Source organism: Neocloeon triangulifer, unplaced genomic scaffold (genome assembly GCF_031216515.1).
Source record: "Neocloeon triangulifer isolate White Clay Creek 2 clone unplaced genomic scaffold, ASM3121651v1 ptg000001l, whole genome shotgun sequence".
NCBI classification, from domain to species: domain Eukaryota; kingdom Metazoa; phylum Arthropoda; class Insecta; order Ephemeroptera; family Baetidae; genus Neocloeon; species Neocloeon triangulifer.
The window spans coordinates 7,616,048-7,636,405 of NW_026775544.1; the positions used below are offsets into that span (position 1 = coordinate 7,616,048).

At 37.5% G+C, this 20,358-nt stretch overlaps 5 protein-coding genes across 10 annotated transcripts; 2 read left to right on the forward strand and 3 right to left on the reverse strand.

Moving 5' to 3' along the window:
- Nucleotides 1-298: 298 nt before the first annotated feature.
- LOC132194947 (tubulin alpha-1 chain) lies at nucleotides 299-2,487 on the reverse strand. The gene is made up of 3 exons (XM_059616557.1): nucleotides 2,336-2,487; nucleotides 1,609-1,831; nucleotides 299-1,503 (listed from the first exon to the last, which is right to left on the reverse strand). Exons 1-3 carry the CDS (start codon nucleotides 2,336-2,338, stop codon nucleotides 377-379), a joined length of 1,353 nt encoding a protein of 450 aa, XP_059472540.1. The 5' UTR covers nucleotides 2,339-2,487; the 3' UTR covers nucleotides 299-376.
- A 2,868-nt stretch (nucleotides 2,488-5,355) lies between these two features.
- On the forward strand, nucleotides 5,356-7,926 carry LOC132196308 (arylalkylamine N-acetyltransferase 1-like). Its single transcript, XM_059619282.1, has 4 exons — nucleotides 5,356-5,613; nucleotides 5,825-6,121; nucleotides 6,333-6,534; nucleotides 6,615-7,926. The coding sequence occupies exons 2-4, from the start codon at nucleotides 5,829-5,831 to the stop codon at nucleotides 6,786-6,788; spliced, it is 669 nt and encodes a 222-aa protein (XP_059475265.1). The 5' UTR covers nucleotides 5,356-5,613; nucleotides 5,825-5,828; the 3' UTR covers nucleotides 6,789-7,926.
- LOC132192374 (rho guanine nucleotide exchange factor 26-like) lies at nucleotides 7,429-14,710 on the reverse strand. Of its 2 annotated transcripts, XM_059624670.1 has the most exons (19): nucleotides 14,635-14,710; nucleotides 13,841-14,014; nucleotides 13,289-13,530; nucleotides 11,847-11,929; nucleotides 11,609-11,783; nucleotides 11,367-11,546; nucleotides 11,132-11,312; nucleotides 10,895-11,075; nucleotides 10,674-10,831; nucleotides 10,432-10,619; nucleotides 10,222-10,370; nucleotides 9,941-10,070; nucleotides 9,695-9,877; nucleotides 9,437-9,611; nucleotides 9,207-9,375; nucleotides 8,786-9,090; nucleotides 8,554-8,731; nucleotides 8,293-8,497; nucleotides 7,429-8,216 (listed from the first exon to the last, which is right to left on the reverse strand). In XM_059624670.1, the coding sequence occupies exons 2-19, from the start codon at nucleotides 13,939-13,941 to the stop codon at nucleotides 8,047-8,049; spliced, it is 3,153 nt and encodes a 1,050-aa protein (XP_059480653.1). In that variant the 5' UTR covers nucleotides 13,942-14,014; nucleotides 14,635-14,710; the 3' UTR covers nucleotides 7,429-8,046. The 2 variants fall into 2 exon arrangements, with proteins under 2 accessions (XP_059480653.1, XP_059472398.1); XM_059616415.1 differs by lacking the exon at nucleotides 14,635-14,710 and having other exon boundaries at nucleotides 13,841-14,122.
- On the forward strand, nucleotides 13,103-17,773 carry LOC132193600 (probable tubulin polyglutamylase ttll-15). Of its 5 annotated transcripts, XM_059615594.1 has the most exons (12): nucleotides 14,141-14,237; nucleotides 14,646-14,835; nucleotides 14,986-15,125; nucleotides 15,184-15,276; nucleotides 15,330-15,533; nucleotides 15,590-15,868; nucleotides 15,924-16,153; nucleotides 16,216-16,376; nucleotides 16,543-16,718; nucleotides 16,767-16,891; nucleotides 16,944-17,148; nucleotides 17,210-17,772. In XM_059615594.1, the coding sequence occupies exons 4-12, from the start codon at nucleotides 15,190-15,192 to the stop codon at nucleotides 17,327-17,329; spliced, it is 1,587 nt and encodes a 528-aa protein (XP_059471577.1). In that variant the 5' UTR covers nucleotides 14,141-14,237; nucleotides 14,646-14,835; nucleotides 14,986-15,125; nucleotides 15,184-15,189; the 3' UTR covers nucleotides 17,330-17,772. The 5 variants fall into 5 exon arrangements, with proteins under 5 accessions (XP_059472399.1, XP_059471577.1, XP_059470756.1 ...); XM_059616416.1 differs by lacking the exons at nucleotides 14,141-14,237; nucleotides 14,646-14,835 and adding an exon at nucleotides 13,103-13,537; XM_059614773.1 differs by lacking the exon at nucleotides 14,141-14,237 and having other exon boundaries at nucleotides 14,581-14,835.
- LOC132205691 (esterase FE4-like) lies at nucleotides 15,949-20,127 on the reverse strand. The gene is made up of 9 exons (XM_059612293.1): nucleotides 19,885-20,127; nucleotides 19,500-19,637; nucleotides 19,296-19,446; nucleotides 19,050-19,235; nucleotides 18,656-19,000; nucleotides 18,431-18,597; nucleotides 18,222-18,372; nucleotides 18,022-18,154; nucleotides 15,949-17,968 (listed from the first exon to the last, which is right to left on the reverse strand). The coding sequence occupies exons 1-9, from the start codon at nucleotides 20,068-20,070 to the stop codon at nucleotides 17,806-17,808; spliced, it is 1,620 nt and encodes a 539-aa protein (XP_059468276.1). The 5' UTR covers nucleotides 20,071-20,127; the 3' UTR covers nucleotides 15,949-17,805.
- Nucleotides 20,128-20,358: the final 231 nt, after the last annotated feature.

Consider the following 20,358-nt stretch of genomic DNA (forward strand, 5'->3'; position numbering starts at 1 on the left):
CTTTAACTATATATTATAACAGCACAGCTTTTTTGACTGAAGTAACTGTGCGCAGTGAAATAAAGCTGTTTACTATTTACAATTAGACTTAAGTGCAAAATAATTTTACCAGTCTCATATGAAGCGCAGCCAGTAGTTTCTTTGAATATTTTTTAACACTGAAATCTGAAGCTCTCTAAAAAGTATCATTTTTTGAATAATAGGAATTATCTTATCAAAATTAAAATGAAATTACATGATTTTTTTTTTTTGTCATTTTTATTCATTCAAGAGGCTTGACATCTTTGGAATGGTATAATCAGACTCAAAATTAAAGGTGCGCCAGAATGCAGTCAAGCCTCAGGTTGGGTGCCCAGTGACAAGCAGAAAAGCACTTTTAGTACTCCTCAGCGCCTTCACCTTCTCCCTCAACCGAGTCCATGCCAACCTCTTCGTAATCCTTCTCGAGGGCAGCCAAGTCCTCACGGGCCTCGGAAAACTCTCCTTCCTCCATACCCTCGCCGACGTACCAGTGGACGAAGGCACGCTTGGCGTACATCAAGTCAAACTTGTGGTCAAGACGAGCCCAGGCCTCGGCAATGGCGGTGGTGTTGCTCAACATGCACACAGCACGCTGAACCTTGGCCAAATCGCCTCCAGGGACGACAGTGGGTGGCTGGTAGTTGATGCCGACCTTGAAGCCAGTAGGGCACCAGTCGACGAACTGGATGGTGCGCTTGGTCTTGATGGTGGCAATGGCGGCGTTGACATCCTTGGGCACAACGTCTCCACGGTACAGCATGCAGCAGGCCATGTACTTGCCATGGCGAGGGTCGCACTTGACCATCTGGTTGGCAGGCTCGAAGCAGGCGTTGGTGATCTCCGAGACGGACAGTTGCTCATGGTAGGCCTTCTCAGCCGAGATGACTGGGGCGTAGGTGACGAGAGGGAAGTGGATGCGAGGGTAGGGCACCAAGTTGGTCTGGAACTCGGTAAGATCGACGTTGAGGGCGCCGTCGAAACGCAGGGAGGCGGTGATGCTTGAGACAATCTGGCCAATGAGACGGTTCAAGTTGGTGTAGGTGGGACGCTCAATGTCCAAATTGCGGCGGCAGATGTCATAGATGGCCTCATTGTCAACCATGAAGGCGCAGTCGGAGTGTTCCAGGGTGGTGTGGGTGGTCAATATGGAGTTGTAGGGCTCGACCACAGCAGTGGACACCTGGGGTGCGGGGTAGATGGCGAACTCAAGCTTGGACTTCTTTCCGTAGTCAACAGACAGACGCTCCATCAATAGAGAGGTGAATCCAGAGCCAGTACCACCGCCGAAGGAGTGGAAGATCAGGAAGCCTTGCAGACCAGTGCACTGGTCGGCCAGTTTGCGGATGCGGTCGAGAACCAGATCAACAATTTCCTTGCCAATGGTGTAGTGACCACGAGCGTAGTTGTTGGCGGCGTCCTCCTTGCCAGTGATCAGCTGCTCAGGGTGGAAGAGCTGGCGGTAAGTTCCGGTACGAACCTCATCTACAAAGTTAAGAATTTGTTATCAGTAAACCGAATTTTTAATTAATGTAAAAGTTTTCATCAAATTATTGAATTTACATTCATGAAAAAATAAAAATATCTCACCAACGACAGTAGGCTCCAAATCAACAAAGACAGCACGGGGGACGTGCTTTCCAGCTCCAGTTTCACTGAAGAAGGTGTTGAAGCTGTCATCACCACCTCCAACAGTCTTGTCAGAGGGCATCTGGCCATCAGGCTGGATGCCGTGCTCAAGGCAGTAGAGCTCCCAGCAGGCATTGCCGATCTGGACTCCAGCCTGGCCAACGTGGATAGAGATGCACTCACGCTGAAAGAAAGAAATATGTATTATAAATTTATGTCAGGACAAGATGGCCGGCGATACAAAAATGCCGGTATAAATTCGAAGCCCGTGTTGCAGGACTTGCAGGAATAAGATTGTTCAATTTTCCATTTATTTCAATGAAAATCACCAATCTTGGTCAATAACAAAAAAAATCTAGAAAATTCCATGCCAAAAAATTCAATTTTAATTATCGTGGAATTCGTGGAGGCCCAAAATTTTAACATTTCCGGCAAGAATTTTTCAAATTAACGATTAACAAGCATCGAAGAGGTTTACTTACAAACCAAATTCAAAATAATACTTCAACTAAACATTGATTTTCCCAAAAAGGAAACCGGCGATTACGTTACACGTAAGCCACGCCATCATGGCGGTTGTCGGCTTCGGTCGGGTGCGGTCAATATTTCAAATCGAGAATTCTTCGACTAAATTTCGGTCCACGGCTTTAAAAAATACATCAAAGTGAAGCTGAAGTTGAGGACTTACCATTTTGTTTGAGTTTTAGGTGCGGAAATTCAAATGACTTGAAGATAATTGAGATAGTAATCTCGCTATAAGACAGAACGGAGTAATGTTCGTCTGTTCAAATAGCAATGAAAAATTTTCCGTTGGAGTGGGGTATATATAGTCGGGCCCCCTCCAAGGCGTTGCCGGGCAACGATTGGCTGCCTTCCATTTACTTCCTAATATGGAACAGCGTCCCACATTTTCATTGGTCGATCTCTTCCGAACTTTGCAGAAAGAATTTTTGAAAAAGTCAAAATTAGAAGAAATTTGTCCAAAATTTAGGATAAATACGGCTAGACAGATCTTGAAATACATTTTGATTAAGAATTTTATTTAGAGAAGATCAATTATTCAACGAGCGCAAGAGATCTATTTGATATGGCGATGTTGAAGAAATCCGCGGGAGCCTTTGAAAGTTTTCTCAATTCTGGTCCTCCAGCTCAATCGATCGCAGCCAAAAATATTTTTATCTGCATACAAGCTTTTGGACAATTAAATTATAAATTAATAAATTCACGAACAAATTAAATTTTTAAATGATTTCAAATCATTGAAAAATTTTTGATGCACAAAATAATAATTCATGGGGAGTAAATTGTAATATGTAAAAAAAATTTGATAAATTGAATTTTGTCCTCCATATAGGCGCTTTTTTATTAGAGTGCTTTAACTGCCGAACGTCTGCTCCCTTTTTAATTCTTCAATCATCTCAATTTTTAATATTCATTTCAGTTAAAATAGAGATGCAATAATATACTGCAATATACTTTATCTATTTAGTTCCTATACTCTCATCTCTTACCAACAAGTTATAATTATTTTTTAACTACCTCACAGAAAATTGGTGTTTTTTTTTTTTTGTAATAGCTTTAATAATAATTAATTTATTAAATAATATCAAAGTGGTAAAAGACATTACCTAACAAAATTTATGTTTATAAATTAAATAATTAAATAACAAAAAAAAATCTAGTTAGGTCAAAGAAAGATTAAAATTTTGGGCAAATCTTGAATTATTTTATTCGCTTTTCCTGTGTACCTCGCTAAAAGCACAGTCTATTGGCTGGCACTGGGTGGTTTGTGTTATTGCTCATGTGGGTCGATATCAATGCGGCGGCGGCTCGAAGTCGCAGTGTGACTCATTGTGACGCAACAAAAAACCCTTTACGGCAAAAACAGTATATAGCTTGGAGATGACATCAGCCCTCAGTTCTTCAGGCCTTCTGGTAATTGAAAAAGGAGATCAATTAAAAATTAGCAGAAGAAAAACTTTATTTCATTATTTTATTAATAGTGATTAATAGGGTCGCACTTATAATTTTTGACAATTTTGTAGGAAGGAAAATAAAAATTTTAAACCAAATTTTTTATAAACTTTTTTTGTAGACTGAAGAATTACAGTGTGTAAATATGATGGTGCTATAATTACAAATTTTTTAGTGTGGGAATTCATTCATTATCACCATGTGTATTTTTCAATGTAGTTTCCTTTTTCTGTTGGTAAATAAAAATAAAAATTAGAGAAGCACCCAATTTTTTGAAGTAATGCCCAGGTGTGTGACCCTTTTTTAGCATTAAAATACTGTTGAATATTTAACACTGGAGAAAGCGAGGGATCTGTCGCGCATTCAGTATCAACTGCGGGATACTTTATAATTATTAAACCCACTCGCAGACTGTCGACGAGCAAACAACCTCTGGATGCATATCCAAAAAAGGGTTATGACGTCACCCGCCTTATTCCACGTAGGTTGTGCGGTGGAGCCAAGTCGATTGTGAGAGAAGAGAAGCCCCTCGTATTATATTCCGCCCATCCGTCTGCAATATCACCTGCCACCATTGGATGTTCCATTCAAATCAAATCCCATCCTGCCGGAAATCTTAAATTTCTTATTTGCAAAAAAATTGTGCATTTTTTTAAACCTCAATTGAATTGCGTAAAAATTTGCTATGTTAACTGATATTTAACAAAAAACCATTCATTTGGTTACAATAATTTCCACTGATCTAAAATTTAAATTATTGGATATATTTTTTTAAATCTGAAATTTCATGGTCCATTTTCATTATGGCCTGGTGCAAAATTATTTAATGTACAAGCTCTTCTATTATAGCTGATACGTTGGGACCAGTTGGGACTTGGGACTCGCCTTTCTACCCATCATGGAATCCAGGGCAAAAGGAATCGTGAAGAGAGCTCATATTCGCGCATGATACCGACGTACAGACGTCGTAGGCTTTGAAAGCACGCTCGAGTGATTTTTTCACTTGCTTTGCGCTCACACACGGCAAAGTATTACATTTAGAGGCCAAGAACCTCATCTACGCCAATAATTGAGAATGGGACGCGGCTGAGCAGCCGCGTGCGCTCTTAAAATTTTACGTGCTGCTTTCAAAGCAGGAAAAAGAGCCGAGCTTGGAGCCGAGTGCGCGCAGTGGAGAGAAGCATCGCCGTCCGCAAGCAGCGAACGAGAGTAGCACGGCATGACGATCGATTTTATTCCTTGTATTTTCCTTTCTGCAGAAGAATACAGTTACAGATTGGGAATTTCAACGTTTTAAATTAAAAAAAAAAAAGGAAAATATATTTTTAAAGACAAAAATGCCTTAAAAATTTCAAATACTTTCATTATTAATTATTTTTATTTAATTTTATTATCATGAAGGCAACAGGAAGGCAAGATACAAAATATAGTCATTTTATTGTAATTTTTAAAAATTTCACGGGTTTTTAACATCTTTTTATTTTTAAAATTCCTAATCCAATCTGATTCTGATTAAAAACTAGGATGCGAGACAGAAGAGATAAGCCACCAAATTTTTTTTAAGGTCACTTCCACATGACGTCAGTAATATTCCGACGGATTAGTTGAAAAGACATGAGCAATATAAATTTAAAAAAAAGCCCTAGTGAGAATATTGAGCTGCCCCACCCGCACAATAGCTGCGAGAGCTATTTCATATTTTCGGTGCTTTGCCCCTGCAATAAACGAGGCGCTGAATTGCGAGAAGTGCGAATAATAAATTCCTTCCGGACCAAAAAAGAGATGAGAGTATGCGAAGAATGCTCCGCAATTACTGCGAGTATTCTTCTAACACGCAGGGGGTTGCCTGGGTCTATTGGACGACGCCGGCGCCTCGCTGTTTTGACGGCTGCACCGCACCCCACAACCCTTGCAGTAAGCAGCAACCACCCACGGAATCGACGCTGTCTAGCTCTTCGCTCCCAGCTCCCGGCAGTACATTTTGGGCAACAGGTGAGCAGACAGCAAATCCATGGTGCAGATCACAGATTTTAAATGTTTAGAACAACCCTGAATTTGTTGCATTTTGTTTGATTAAAAAATAAATAACAAATTTTTTTCTAACTATAGCAAACTCCAATTATTGCACTTTTCAGAAAATAAAAATGAAAATTTTATACTTTTGGAGTTTTGATGTGAGCTCTTACGATGTATATTTCAAAAGGTGAATGATGTCGAGCAATATCGACTTTGTGTGCCCGGTCGAGGCCGACCTTTACGAGGCGGTGATGGAACACTTGCGGCTCACTTTCTTTTGGGAGGAACCGCTCAATGTGTGCGTGAGCCTGTGCGAGGCCCGTGGTTCCGGCCACCCAAAACTAGAAGCGGTTTGCTTAGACACCCTTCAGGACGGTCTGTCTATAGTGGCCCTGAGCGACGGAAAAGTCGTGGGCTGCGCCCTCAATGGTTCTCAGAGTAGGCAGCAGCTTGACGAGGCCATCGAGCAGACTTACGCTGAAACGTAGGTGTACATAAAATTTGAATGCTGCACGCCAAGTGACGCCAAGGTCCAATATTCCTTAAGCTTTAATAAATTAAATTTAGATTTTTATTATATAAAAAAATTTATGTGGCACAATATTACAGATAAGAAAATTAATTTTATTTTATATTTTTTTTTATCAACAGGGGTGAAATACTACAATTAAATATTGATTATTTTACAATTCCAGGGATAAAAAATTTCGTGGCATTTTTGCTATGCTCTATGAAAACAACAGGGAGATAAATCTGTTTGGCAAATACAATGTCCACGACATATTTGAATGCCGCATTTTGTCTGTTGATCCTGAGTACAGAGGACGAGGCATTGCTCGAATCCTGCTGGACCAGAGTATTCAAGAGGCCCAATTACGCGGTTTCAAACTTTTCAAGGTAATTATTATTAAAAAATAATTTTGATTTGCAAAATTTCGATCAAAATCTTTACACGAATTTTGGTTTCTGCTACACAGGTTGACGCTACAAGCGCGATCTCTCAGCGCATTTGCAAGTCGAGAGGACTTACACTGGAGCATGAGTTACTGTACGCTGACCGTTTGGACCCTGACACAGGAAAGCCGGCTTTCGCTCCACCGCCACCCCACTTTGGTTTACAAATATATACGCAGCTTTTCCAGAGTGAGTAAGATTACAAATCTCCTCCTCGACAGCGACCATAATATATCAGCGTGTGCTCCTATACTAGCCTATATATATATGTTCCCTTCTCCTTGCAACCCTTGAAGCAAGAATAAGAAAAAAAAATAAAAGTTTCAGTTCCACCGTGGGAAATTTTAGATATCCTGTACTATGAGCTCAGACAGTCAAAGTTGTAAATTCATGTTATACGATTTATTGTACTGTCAAAGTTATGTGTAAGGAAAGGAGCAACTATACTTGCCGACGTGTTCAGTCTTAAAAGCACAACCAAAGATAAGCAGCCAAAGATACATGATGTCGTTTGTTGTGATAAAAAAATATTCATGTTCATTATGAAATTCTACTGGTAGTTTAATAGCGCATGGAGCGCGAAAAATATGTTTTATAGTTTACATTTTAATTTATTTAATAAAAGCGGTCCTCAATTTTCAAAGATGTGATATGAAAAGCAAATTTTAAATCATACATAATATTCTTTAGATTTTTCCACATTCATTCGTACAATTTATATTTTATTTTCAGTAAAACAGTATTGTGGCAAGAGCAAGAACAAATCAAATTTAAAATAAAAAAATATTATCAAGGCAAATAATTTAATGGAGTGTTGATTTTTGACTTTATGAGACAAAAATATGAATAATACCAGAATAATACCATTTTCATGATACATGTTAATTGGAAATATGAAATAAATAACCCACATAACCCTATATAATGTGTGTATTTTAAATGAGTGTAGTTAAATATGGAATTATATTTTTTTTACTTCATTAAGATTTTTTTCAATATTGTAGTTAGGCTCTTGGAATGAATTGTCTCTTTTTTTTAATAACTTCTGATTTTTACGATGTGTCTGTTAATTGAACAGAATTGTAAAATCAAAATTGGCACACTCGTTTTATATTTTGATGCAGGTGACGCTCAAAAAGCGAACAGCAAAATGTGAACTGTATTAAATTTAATGTTATGTGTGTAATATTGTCGTCGCGGTGTTCGCCTCTTATATGCAACCTGAAACACAGAAAAGTGCTGCAGGTTGCGTTTCAACTTTCCAGGCATTCGGACCAAGTCTTGTAATGAAACAAATGAAACTATGACAATAAAATGCAATGCCAACGGTTATAATGCGCGAAAATTTGACTTTTTCTGTAATTAAATATAAATAAGCTCTTTTTATTGAAACAATAATTATTTCAAACAGGATTTTATAAAATCATTATGGAAGATTACAAATGAGAGAGCTCTCTATGCGACAGAGGATCGATTAGTAAAAGCAATGGTTGCATAATGAGGAGGCTGATCATCTTCATCCACAAGGAATGTTACACTTTTTCGACCAGCGCACAATTGAACCGTCAGCTCTTTTGGGAACCAACCGCTGAATCCATCTAAGACGCATTTTCCCTGAACCCAGCCTGCAACATAAAAAAAAAACAAGAATCGGCGCACATTAAAATAAAATTATAGTTTTTAAATAAAAATAAGGTTCACCATTTCCGGGGTTTCTCGACAGAGCAATGATATCGCCTGGAGTGAGCATCAATTCGTCTGGCAAAGAGGGTGAGTATGCTTTTACTGCTTTTAAAATTGCAGGTCTTCTGCGCCTCGGCGGGGGTGACGGTCGTGAGCTATTACTTTCATCTCGCGTTGCTCCCAGCCACCTGGCTTTATCGGCTGGATTGTCACATCCAATTACCTGATTTAATGTAAAAAAATCATATAAATTTATTAAAAAAAAAAAAAAATACGCACCATTTCTACAAGCTTTCCAGACTGATCTCGAAAACTTAAATAGAGTGAATTTTTAGCTGCAGGGTCGTTGGAAAGATAGCCCGGCATGGGTTCTTGACAGCCTGGACCAATTGTCCTCAACTGGATATCAGACCTAGCCGAGTATTCAAAGACCTCAAGTCGGCCAGTTGAAGAGCTCCTGTGATAATACAAGCAATTTAAAGCGTGAGAATGGCTTGCAATATAAATTTACGCCAAAGGGTCGACCAGCAATAGAATGTCCGTGAGTAAAAAAGCAAGCAACTCTTTCTGGGGCACTTTTGGCTTAAATGCTCCCCTGCCATTTTCTCTGCGTCCTAAAATACGCCAGTCACCGTGGTGCACCAGCAGTCTACCCTCGGCGTTGAGAGCCAAACTGGGAATACGATTGAAAGAGAGCCGGGAAGCTAGGGTTTGCAAAGACTGATCGCTGAGCGCCTTTTTTGCACCCAACTCGGCTCTCGTTATCAATCGATCCACAGCTGCGTGAGCACTTTCGCAAGTAGCCCTCAGGCCCATCTAATATTCAAATTCAAGTCATATATATAAACTTTTAAAATGTTTTAATATTTCTCATAATAACATAATTTAAAGTTATTAACTTAGTTGAAATAGGAAAATTTATTACTCATTACTTTTTCGGGATCATCCATTTTTGCCAAAATGGATTTCATGGCGTCCAAAAGAAGTTTCACCCGACCCAACCGTTTGATAGGCAGGGTTAAATATGACAACAGAGAGTGCCTGCCGCAAACGTGCGAGTTTTCCATTCTAATAAGAGCTTCAGAAAACTCTAAATTTTCCCTGAAATAAATGTGTTCAGCTGGAGTATTTATTAATTGAAAATTAAAGTACTCATATTTACATGAGTCTTTTTAATGTGGGTGCCACAATTCTTTGGTTGTAGCAGGCCGAAGTTAATGCTCTCGCTGATGAGCTGATCGCATTATTGTGGATGATGGAGCACAGCTCGTTAAGAAGCAAGTCCTTCTCCCAGCAGCCTTCCATCGCATATAAAAGTCGCTGGCTGTTTGCTATGTCTACGGGCAAACAAAGCGATCAATAAAGCTCTCGTCGCGCCAAATTAATTCTATTCTCTTCTGCGTCACTCTTGCAAACTTACGATCAGCAGTGCCAGAGAACAAAAAGTGGCGGTCCTCAGGTGACAGTACAGCGTCATCGTAGAAATCTGTGTTGCGAACAAAGTGGAGGTCAAGAGTGCGGAGCGACTTCAAATATGCCGCTTCGGAGGCAACAAGCTCATACAGGATAGACGCAAGCTCACGTTCGTCATCACTTAATTTGCCTAATTTCGGTTCATTTCAATATAATCTAGTTACGCGCAGTACTTATAAAAAATTCACGTCACCTAATAATCCAGATATTTGCACTTTGAAATTATTAAACCACTGAGTGCAGCCCTTTTCTTCGAACGAGTGCACCACCTCGTAAACTGAGTCTTCATTCATTCCCCTTTGCAAGAGTTTTTCGGCATTTTCCTAGTCAACGCCGTTTATTAATTTATATCCACAGAGACGATTCTAAACAGTTTCTTTCCACTTTCACAAACAATAAAAGACCGACTAGACGAAACATGTACAAGACTTCACAATTTCGCGGACGCTACAAATCTTCCTCCTCTTCGCTCACCTCGGCAATTGCAAGTAAATAATCTTGATAGAACGGCTCGCCAATGAAAAACCGTGGCACCACTTTTCCAGGCTCATATTCGTCAATGGGAGTCTTCTGAGGAATAACCACCACTGCTTCATCATGTTCCGCTTCATTCTCACTCTCGCCTGTTAAAGAATAATTATATTAAATAAAAAAAAAACACACATATATTTTCAGTTTCTTTACTTGAATCACTTTGCGCTGTTGGATACTCAAAAGCAGGCATTGACGCGCGCCGCCTTTCATTAAGCGCGCTACCCTCAGAAGTGAAGCGCCGTACTGCATTTGTTAGAGCTCCAAACATAATACTTGGTCGACTTTTTGCCTTCGCCATTTTTTTCAAAATGCGCTCCTCATCTTCATCATCATTAGCACTTGATAATAATCAATTATTGAAAAATTAACAAATAAAATACTAGAAAACTTACTTAATTGCAGGGGGTTTTATGGATTGTCGGGGTAAAAGTTTTGGGCCTGGAGCGATGGGATTTATTTTAGACAAGTCAAAATGCAATGCATTGTCCATCTCCGCAACATACTCTGAGCCATCGAGCTCTGTCAGCTCTTGGTAGCAACTATCTAAAATCTAATAAAAAAATATAATACAATAAAAAATAATTTTTTAATTGAAATTTGGTGTTATAAAAACCTCATTTAAAAAGTCTCTGGTGCCTCTAGCTGACGAGAATTCCGCAGAACCGGGAGAGAGCAACTCGAAAATGGTCTGTATCAATTGCCTTTGGGATGTGAGATGTTGCAGAGGAACCAGTGCTAACTCCAAGTCATACTTTTTACTGAATATTTTCTCTTCCATCTCCGGTCTAGTAAACCTACATAATTAAAGTTTCCATTGGCAAGCTGAATTAAATATTTAAAAATAAATAACCTCGAGCGATTGAAAACTGATCGAAGTTCCGACAGGTGAGAGCAATACTCGGTATAGGTTTGCTGCCAGGCTGCAACCCGCGCTTCGTGGCCCAGAAGAGTGAAAATTGCATTCTGCATTGTGACCTTTTGGCTCCAGTGCCGTTCAGCCATTCGCAACACAACCGCTGAGCTCTTTTTCACTAGTTTTTCCAATTATATGAACTTCCGCCCGTAAATCAATAAAATTTTAATACCCTTGTGCAAACTGTTGACGATGGCTCGTCTGTGGTAAGCGGGTACAGCAGGATCGTTCCAACTGACAGCACGAGTGGCTAAGTGAATTAAATTTTTCAACTCGTCCATAAACCTGAACTCTTCAATGAGAGCTGCGAATTTTAATTCCTCCAAAGCCACGTGCTCTTCCTCTAATACACCTTTTTGAAATAAAAGTTCATATTCATTATTTGTACTTATTTTATAAGCGGATCAAATATACCAAGCAATCCACTTTGCTGAACTTCGTGGAGCTTGGCCCACCGGAGTTGCGACAAGTCTTCGGTCGCTTCAACGATTTCCTTAAGTGTTTTTCGAATATATTTTGCATTGTGTAACTTTTCTTCGATTGAAGTTATGGCGCTGTCGTGCTGTATTATTTCACTCTTACGCCGCGGCTGTGATATAGATAAATAAAAACAGAAATTTATAAAAATTATCGAAGTATGGGATTTTCTTACAGCAAACTTGTGACTTTCTTGTGGCAGTGGATCGATTTCAGAGTAGTAAACGCTTTCCTCTTTATTTGACTCATTTTCAAGTGCTGAAAAGAGATTAACTGGTGATTAACTTATATAGTAACAATATAATTTCCTATGATTGATTTATTTATAAAACGGTAGATTGAAAGACAGATGTGATTAAAAAATCAAACGTTTCTAATCAGTTGGAAATTATCTATACGTCTCACTGTTTTCTTTCTGCAAAATCGTACAAAATCGCCAAGTTTTTAACAAAATTAAACAACAAAATTGCATTTAATTTAGTAACTTTTAACTAATCGTCTTTATGTAGAATTACGATTGAAAAAAGATATATTAGAGACAAAACCAATGTACAAAAGTTAGAAAATACCTGTCGTGATAATAAAAATATTAATTGAGGGCAAAAATTAATATGAAAATATGGTCGTATTTTGTGCGCCGAGCAAAGCAACAACTTTCTCGCAGCTCGCTGTGGCTGGAATTTTGCTTTGTTAGTTAAAATGCTGCTGATGAGGCTTCAGTAGCCGAAACAGCTCTGTCCAGCAAAAAACAAGTACGGACAGATTGGGGAGGTTTTAACGAATTTTTGGAAATATTTTCGCCCTCAATTAATATGTTTTTATTATCACAACAGGAATTTTCTATCTTTTTTACACTGGTTTCGTCTCAAATATCTCGTGTATCAAAACCTGATTCCACGTAAAGGCGATTAGTCATGTTACTAATTTAATTATTTTCAAGTGGTTTCTTTGGTTTTTAAATTCCCGAAATTAAATAAATTGTATTTATTATAATTAGTAAAAATCATCTAAGAAATAAAAATTTAGTTTCAAGCATTATTGTAAACATATTGGGTGATATTCACATGCTAAACTCTAGCACTAACAAAAATCCCATTAGCAAGTTAGCATTTGAATATCCCCCATTATTTTTAAATAAAAATATGAGGCTCTCCAAGTCCAAATTCATCTATGTCCCCATTCCCTTATGTTATATGCCCGCTGACTCATAGTCTCATATTTTCATGCAGTTGCACTTTCATCCAAGATCCAACTCCCTTCTCTATTATTTCTTATTTTTTTGCCTGCACAAACTTGTTTTCAGAATTCCTGAACAATCCCCCTCCAACGCGAGGCTCTCCCGAGTCACTCCTCCACCTAGTTCACCCTCTGCTATCTTCTGCATCTGCAGCAACGGTCACTAATCCACCATATGATGATAAAAACAATATAGTTTCAATCTTTCCTTCAGTGAGTCGGTGTACGCGTCGATTTGTTTTTGTTTTGTGACTTTAATACGTAAATTTTCGTTTACCAAGGCGAGTGCCATGTGAGATTAATATGCGATTTATAAGTGCAAAGTGTTCTACACGTGCTCCTTTTTCAAAAGTCTAATAATTGCAAAAATTACAAGCTCACCGATGGCCATCAACTGCTTGTTGAGGATGCTGGCGCGTCGCTTGTCACTCCACAGTCTGGCCATGTCGCTGAGGATGACCATCCACCGCGAGTACTCGTCCTTGGACGTGGCCTTGAGCGCCAACACGCGACCTGACCTTCGACACCTGATGGCCAGTTGCAGATGGACTGGTGGGTTGCATTCGCCGACCACGGCGTCGTGAAGAGGCAGACCGTCCTTGCCCTCGGATGATCCAGGTTTCCTGTCCGGTGAGTACAAAAGCTCAATCCGTAATCTTTAAATGCAGCGAATTTGACGAACGTACTCTCGACACCAAATTAATAAAACGTTAGCGCCGATTAAAGCGAGATTTGATCAGTTCTTATCTTAACAGGACACATATTTAATTAAAGCTTAGCACATATCAGCGGATTATTTTTTTTCGGGCCTAATTTAGACGGAACTTTTAAATAGGCGATTTCTGCAAGATACATTTTAATTTATCACCGAAACTTATACTTATAAAAAAATTTAAATAATTATATCCAATGAATTAAATTTTGACGACTTACTTGAACATCCACAGAACTCCATTTTCGACAATGCACCAGCGGGTTTTCACCTGTTTGCTTAACGAATCTGTCACTTCGAACCAGCCGCTTGTTAGAATCATTGTCAGCGTAGGTGATTCGTAACTTGAATAATACAAGTTTTGTGCATCTGAATGTTGCAACAGCTCATCAATGCTGTGGAAAACCTCGAATTAGGCAAGACACTTATAAGTAGGCAATGGCAGAGATTATTAAATTTGCTATGTATTAATATTCCCTTTTTATTTATTATCAATTTTTGCATTGCAGACGCGCATTGTGACACTGATGAAACGCCGCAATGACTTATCGCCGTGATAAACGATTCAGATAAAAACGCGAGGAGCACTTAAAATCTTCACCTTCTACTTGGACAAATGTGCAATTCTGCTAATCTATTGCTTAAATCAAAATACTTAAATCCAAATTTTTAATTATAAAATCATTTTAATTTTATATAAAGTAAAATGTAATCTGCCAAAAACGATATTAATTTCAAATTTAATTTAGGCAATGAAACAGATTTTGCTAAATAATTAAATTATTATATTTACTTGTTTATTTGTAAAAAAAAATAGCTTGATAATCATTAAACGCAATTATCATCATAATTAAGTAATTACAAAAGAATAAGAGTTTAACATTTGAAAATTTAAATATTTATTTGAAAATAAATTATTTAAAGTGCTTTCATAAAACTTTGTAGCTCAACTTCCAGATTTTTAACTGGCATATTAAATAGTTTTATCTCTGATGATAAATTGTTGTATACTTACATTTGTTACAGAAATTGAATTTTCATTCCTTGCTATTTGAGGTTGAAAACTATACTGGATTCTCGCTGGTCAAGACCTTGTTGGTCAGTGACGTTCATTGTTACTTGTTTATGTTTCGCATTTGCACTAATTTGCATCACGAGGGTGACGAGCGCTTATGATTGAAATGTCAAACAGCACACGTCTCTTTTATTCTGACAAGTATTATATTTTAAATTATTTTTCTTAATTTTAAAATTTTTCATAAGTTTTGTTTAAAAGCTCCCCCCTGTATAGAAATCTCATAGTTATTCCCAAGTTATTTCTTATCAAAAGTGACTTCTCATGGCATTTCCTGTCTACCGTTTTCAGATTGTGCACATGAAATAAATTTCATGTATTTATCGCATTCTGTCGTTCGTCCTTTAAGGACACTGTCTGGCTCAGTTTTTTGTGCATTCTACCACGCTCTCACCGTGCGATAATTGCGAAATTGCGTTCCTTCTACAAGGGTATGGAAAATATGTAATATTATTTGTTAAATAACTATTTATACGCCCTTCCACACAGGAATAAATGGGTCGCGTAAAGTCACGAAAACGTGAAAGGATTATTCGCGATGCTCAAAACGTATTACTTTGTAAAAAGCATGAATTGCCAATTGTAAAAATAATTTGATAGTTTTAAATTTAACTTGAAAAAATGTCTCCTTTTAGGCATATGAGTGGAATTTACCTAAAATTTTGTGCGCTATTAGTATTTTGACAATTCTCGCTTCTCAATTTTGGACGTTCTTTGCGAGAAATGGAATCTTTATTTTTGGTCTAGAACTGGAAAGAGAAAATTTTCACAATTATTCTTATTCCAATGACAACGTAAACAAAACAGACGAGCTGACTGTACTTGTTCACCACCCAAAGGTACCGAAAAATTGAATATCCTTTCTTTTGTTCCATTTTGCTCTTTGGGTTAAAAGGTGGACGCAGTTCATTTACAGCACGTGCGGAACGTTTTTGAACGCTTCGGTTACAAAGTGACTGACGACGTTAATGCTGAATGGGACGTATTGTGGTCACACGATTTCCCGTTCATCAGTATGGCAGACATTTTGGAGAACTTGAAACCACACCAAGTTGTGAATAAAATGCCAGGGCACTCGTACATTACCCTCAAGGTCAACTTCGTAACCTCTGGGGCCCTCTTCATTCCCCCCGCGTTTCAGTTCCCGCAAGACAGGGAAAAATTTATCCAATTTGTATATTTGAAAAAGAGCCCAATTTTGTTTCAACTAATTCAGTTTATCTTTTAAGAGAAAGGAAAACCCAAAAAGCCAGTTTCTCGTAAAAGACAATCGGCATCGATCCATAAAATTGGTGCCGTCTAATAAGATCAATCTGGAGTCAAGTGAATCTTTTGTCCAAGAATTTATTCCCAACCCATTACTTATTGATGGAAGGAAATTTGAATTTGGAATTTTTGTTGTGGTCACATCAATTTACCCATTAAGATTATACCGAATCCAAGGAGACATGATTATACGGTAGTTAAACACCTTTTTATAATAAGGAGTAAATAATTTATGTCCTTCAAAATTCGCAACAGGTACTCAAGATATCCATACTACCCGTTGGATGCAAATAATTTGTCTCAATATGTTATTTCTGATGACTGTTTGCAATACTGGGAATCAGTTGAAATGAAGAAATATTTGAAACTTTCCTTCTCAATTCAAGAATCTTTTGAAGCCACTATAGAATCAGTTGGTACGTTAATTTCCTTTTATTTCCAAAATAGTTTTCATTGCTTGTATTTATTTTTGGAAAATTTTTGCTATTAATAAAGAAATTGTAGGAGTTAAAATATTTAATTTTGAAATATAAATATGTAGAAAATTAAGTTTTCATTTTTAATATTTGTCACGAAATTTAGGTGCAGATCCTAGAGCTGTTTGGGAGCAAGTTGACAAAGCTATAGTATCATCATACATGGCACGTGAAAAATATATGATTTTTGAATTATCAAAGTACAGAAACTACCGAAACTTTTTTGAGCTTATTCGTTTTGATTTCTTCCTTGATGACAATTTCAATCTGCACGCCCTCGAGGTAAAATAAATCAATTCAATCTTATCCAAATAATGAAGATATTTAAAGGCAAACATGTCTCCGAATCTTTCCTCGATGAAGTACAAACAAAATGCAATTATTTATGAACAAGTGCTGCAGACACTTTTTTCTCTGGTCGGCATCTCCACTTATTTACACCCTCCGTTTCATAAGTGCGTTTAATTTGATCATAATTTGAATTTTTAAAATTTCTTCAAAATATAGGCGGCAGGATTTGAAAGATATGATTGTTGCAGACAGAAATATTATGGTTTTCCCTGAAATATGTTTACAATGTACAAACTGCAGCAGCTATGATTGTCAACTTTGTTCCACTTGCATGAGTCAGGATTTTGCTTTGGACGTAAAAATGGCTTACAGAGAACATCTGAACAAGTTTAAAGCGAGGAGAATTTTTCCACCCAAAATGGCAAGAAGAAAAGATTTGATTGAGATTGAAATTAACTTAACAATTTTCCTCCTTTTACTAGACCCAGGAAGACGCAAGGCTGGGAATTGGCGAGGAATTAGCCAGAAATATGTCTGATAGGAGTGTGCTATTGTGTCGGTGGTTTCAAGGAAAGTGTTTGAATGATGAAACTTGGTGTTGAAAATAATAAAACATGCAACATAATCGAGCAGGGCATTTTTTACAATTCAAATCACTTTCCTGCTACATCCAAAAATGGAAATTAATCCAACGTTTGGCTCGAGTGAAAAAGATTGCTTTCTAGGAGACGTTTGTGGAGGGGCTCTCCTCATTGAAAATCGCTTTTTATGAAGAAAAATAAAGTAATCTTCTCTCGCAGTGTGCTGGGTCACGGTCTAGGAACCTATAAAATTTCATGAGCAAATGTGTTGCTTGCTAAATAATACAATCTTTTAGTAAATCTGCGAGCACCGCGTTTGCTCACGAAACAGGTCTCTCAGATCATAACCAACACTGGTAAAGCTGTTTGTTTCTTTGAATTATATTAAAAAATTTCAAATATATGATAATTAATGTTTTGTTGCTTTTGTACTTGACATAAATAGGTATGTACATTAATAAATATTTTTTTTTCAAATTAGAGGCGGCGTTCTTAATTTATGGAATTTTCTTCATAAGCCAAGACCAAAATTGCATCCTTCTTGCGTCAAAACTTTGGTTGCGCATTATCAATTCTTTGCCAATTTCCAAAATTTGCGTTGGTGCTCCAACTTGCAGTGGTAGCCATTGAGCTTTAAGGTTATTTGTAGGCGTAGGATTCCTGAAAGACATTTTTCCTGCTAAAAGTATTTTCTGAAATTGAGATAATCTCACCCTATTTTTGCAAAGTTGGTCCACATTGTTGTCATAATGTTAATCGTTCGAAGGTCTTGTTTACTGATAGGTTTAAAGATATTCAAAACTTTGTGGTTGAACAAATAGCCCAACTCATCGCCGTGACACGCACCTGTGAATTAAAAAAAGTAATATATAAAAATAATAATATTAGAAGAAAAAAATGAAAATTTTCCAACCAGGTCTTTTAATCCTTGTCAACAATTTATTTATTCCCCGTGAACCATCATAAGAAAACTGATACAAGTAAAGTGGGCTCTTCCGTTCATTCGTAACTAAACTCGTTATCATTTGGTCCACTCCAATTCCAAAGTGGACGTCTGAAGCAAGCTGTGTTTTTATGTTTGGTTTCAATTTATGGCTGAGAAAATAATTATTATTTACTTGCCATTATATATCGTTCAAAATAATCTCTGCTCAAGTTTTTATAGAATTTCATTACTTCAGTCCAAACTTGGTAAAACTCCACAGAGTCTTTTACAAGTTTAAGCTTTTTCGGCATGTAGTAGTCCTTGTTTTTGCCCATCTCGTCTTTTATTCGCAGAGGTCGTTTGTCTGAAATGAAAAATAATTTTTAATTGCTATTACCTGACCCTTCAGATTTTAAAATTACTCCAAAACAGGACCATCCCCTCGTGAGTTGTCATGCCCGCCATAATTGGTACGTCCGCCACAGGCAGTTGCTCTGGGTCTTTATTCAGGAACGGAATCTCGGCGTTTTTGTGTTCTTTACTTGGAGCAAATCCAGCGATCCTTCTTTCGAGTTTTTCCAGCGCAACTCCTTCGCGCACAAATTTGGTGGCGTCAGTTTCCCGGAGACAATTGATATTTTCAATCTCGATTTTGCTTTTACAGCCAACGTTTCTTACTGCTCGCAAGGAGACTCTCCGAGGTTGTTTCAGATTCGCCCAATCATTGAATGCTGATCCACTTTGAACAATTGCTTTGCTAAACAAGCCTTAAAATTTTAAAAGAAATATAACTTTCAAAATAATTAATGATCAAACCTTTAGCAAGGGGTGACACTAGCAAGTAATGAACACTAGCAGCTCCCGCGCTTTCGCCAAAAATTGTGACCAACTTTGGATTTCCTCCAAAATACCTAATATTTTCTTGCACCCATTTCAAGACGGCGACTTGGTCTTTCAAACCGTAATTTCCAGATATCTCTGGGGTTCCCATATTGAGAAAACCTATTAAATGAAAATATCAAAATACAAGGAAATTTCCATAATATCGTAAAATTTACTTACCCAACATGCCCAGTCGGTAGTTAAAAGTAACAAGAACAACTTGATGGTTTAAAAGAAATTGTGGGCCGTATAAAAATGCGCCTCCTGAACCTTGCGAAAAACCTCCTCCGTGTATCCATACCATCACTGGAAGATTATTATTTTCGTGCACCTGGAATTTTTTTACGTATGAAATTGAATTTGCAAATTTAATGAATTACGTACACTTGGTGTGTAAACATTTAGATACAAACAATCTTCTGCGCCTGTAATCCAAGGGAAAACGACATTTTTTTGAATGCACTCATTGCCTTCTTTTACCGCCATGAAATCTCCGGTCCACCTTGGAGGTTTTGTAGGGTTCTATTGAAGCATGGATGGAAATTTTTTTTTTTTTTTGAAAAAGTAGTTTTTAATAAATTATTTACATAGATTATATTGAACAGCTTTAATATCATGCGTTAAAAAATAAAAATGTTTGTTCCTTTAAAAGCAACCTCATTAAATTTGAGGCGGTAATTTTTTGTGCGAGAAAATAAAAAATCCTTTGACCAGTTCAATGGTATATGAACCACTGATTACAGTGTGATTAAAATTAAATCATGATTACCTGAAATCGAAGTTTTCCTACTGGTGCGGCCGCGTATGGTATCCCTTGAAAAGAATAAAACTTGCTTCCATTCTGGGACTCCATTACAGTACCTACCAGGGTACCCTGCTTAATGGTAATTCTTGGTCCTCGGCTTGGATTGATTGACCCAAGCAAAAAATAAATTAAATTCTGCAAGAGATACATTTTGCTATAGCAATGAGTGAACCATCCTTTTTGCACAGTGTATCCGAACGAATGACTGAACCGCGGGGCAAGCCGAAATCTTGTCAATCTGAATTCACTTTCGCAAGGAATGAGTGGGGGTTTGCGCATAGTAAAATGTGAAAATTCTGGCTTTTGCCATCTCGAATCCATTAGAGCCAGGAACCAGTTTTTTATGTAATTATTATTGACAAATTAATGGTCGATGTGAGCACAAAAAATTTAATTTTGCAAATTAAATTTTATGCAAAAACATTTTTACTATTCGTT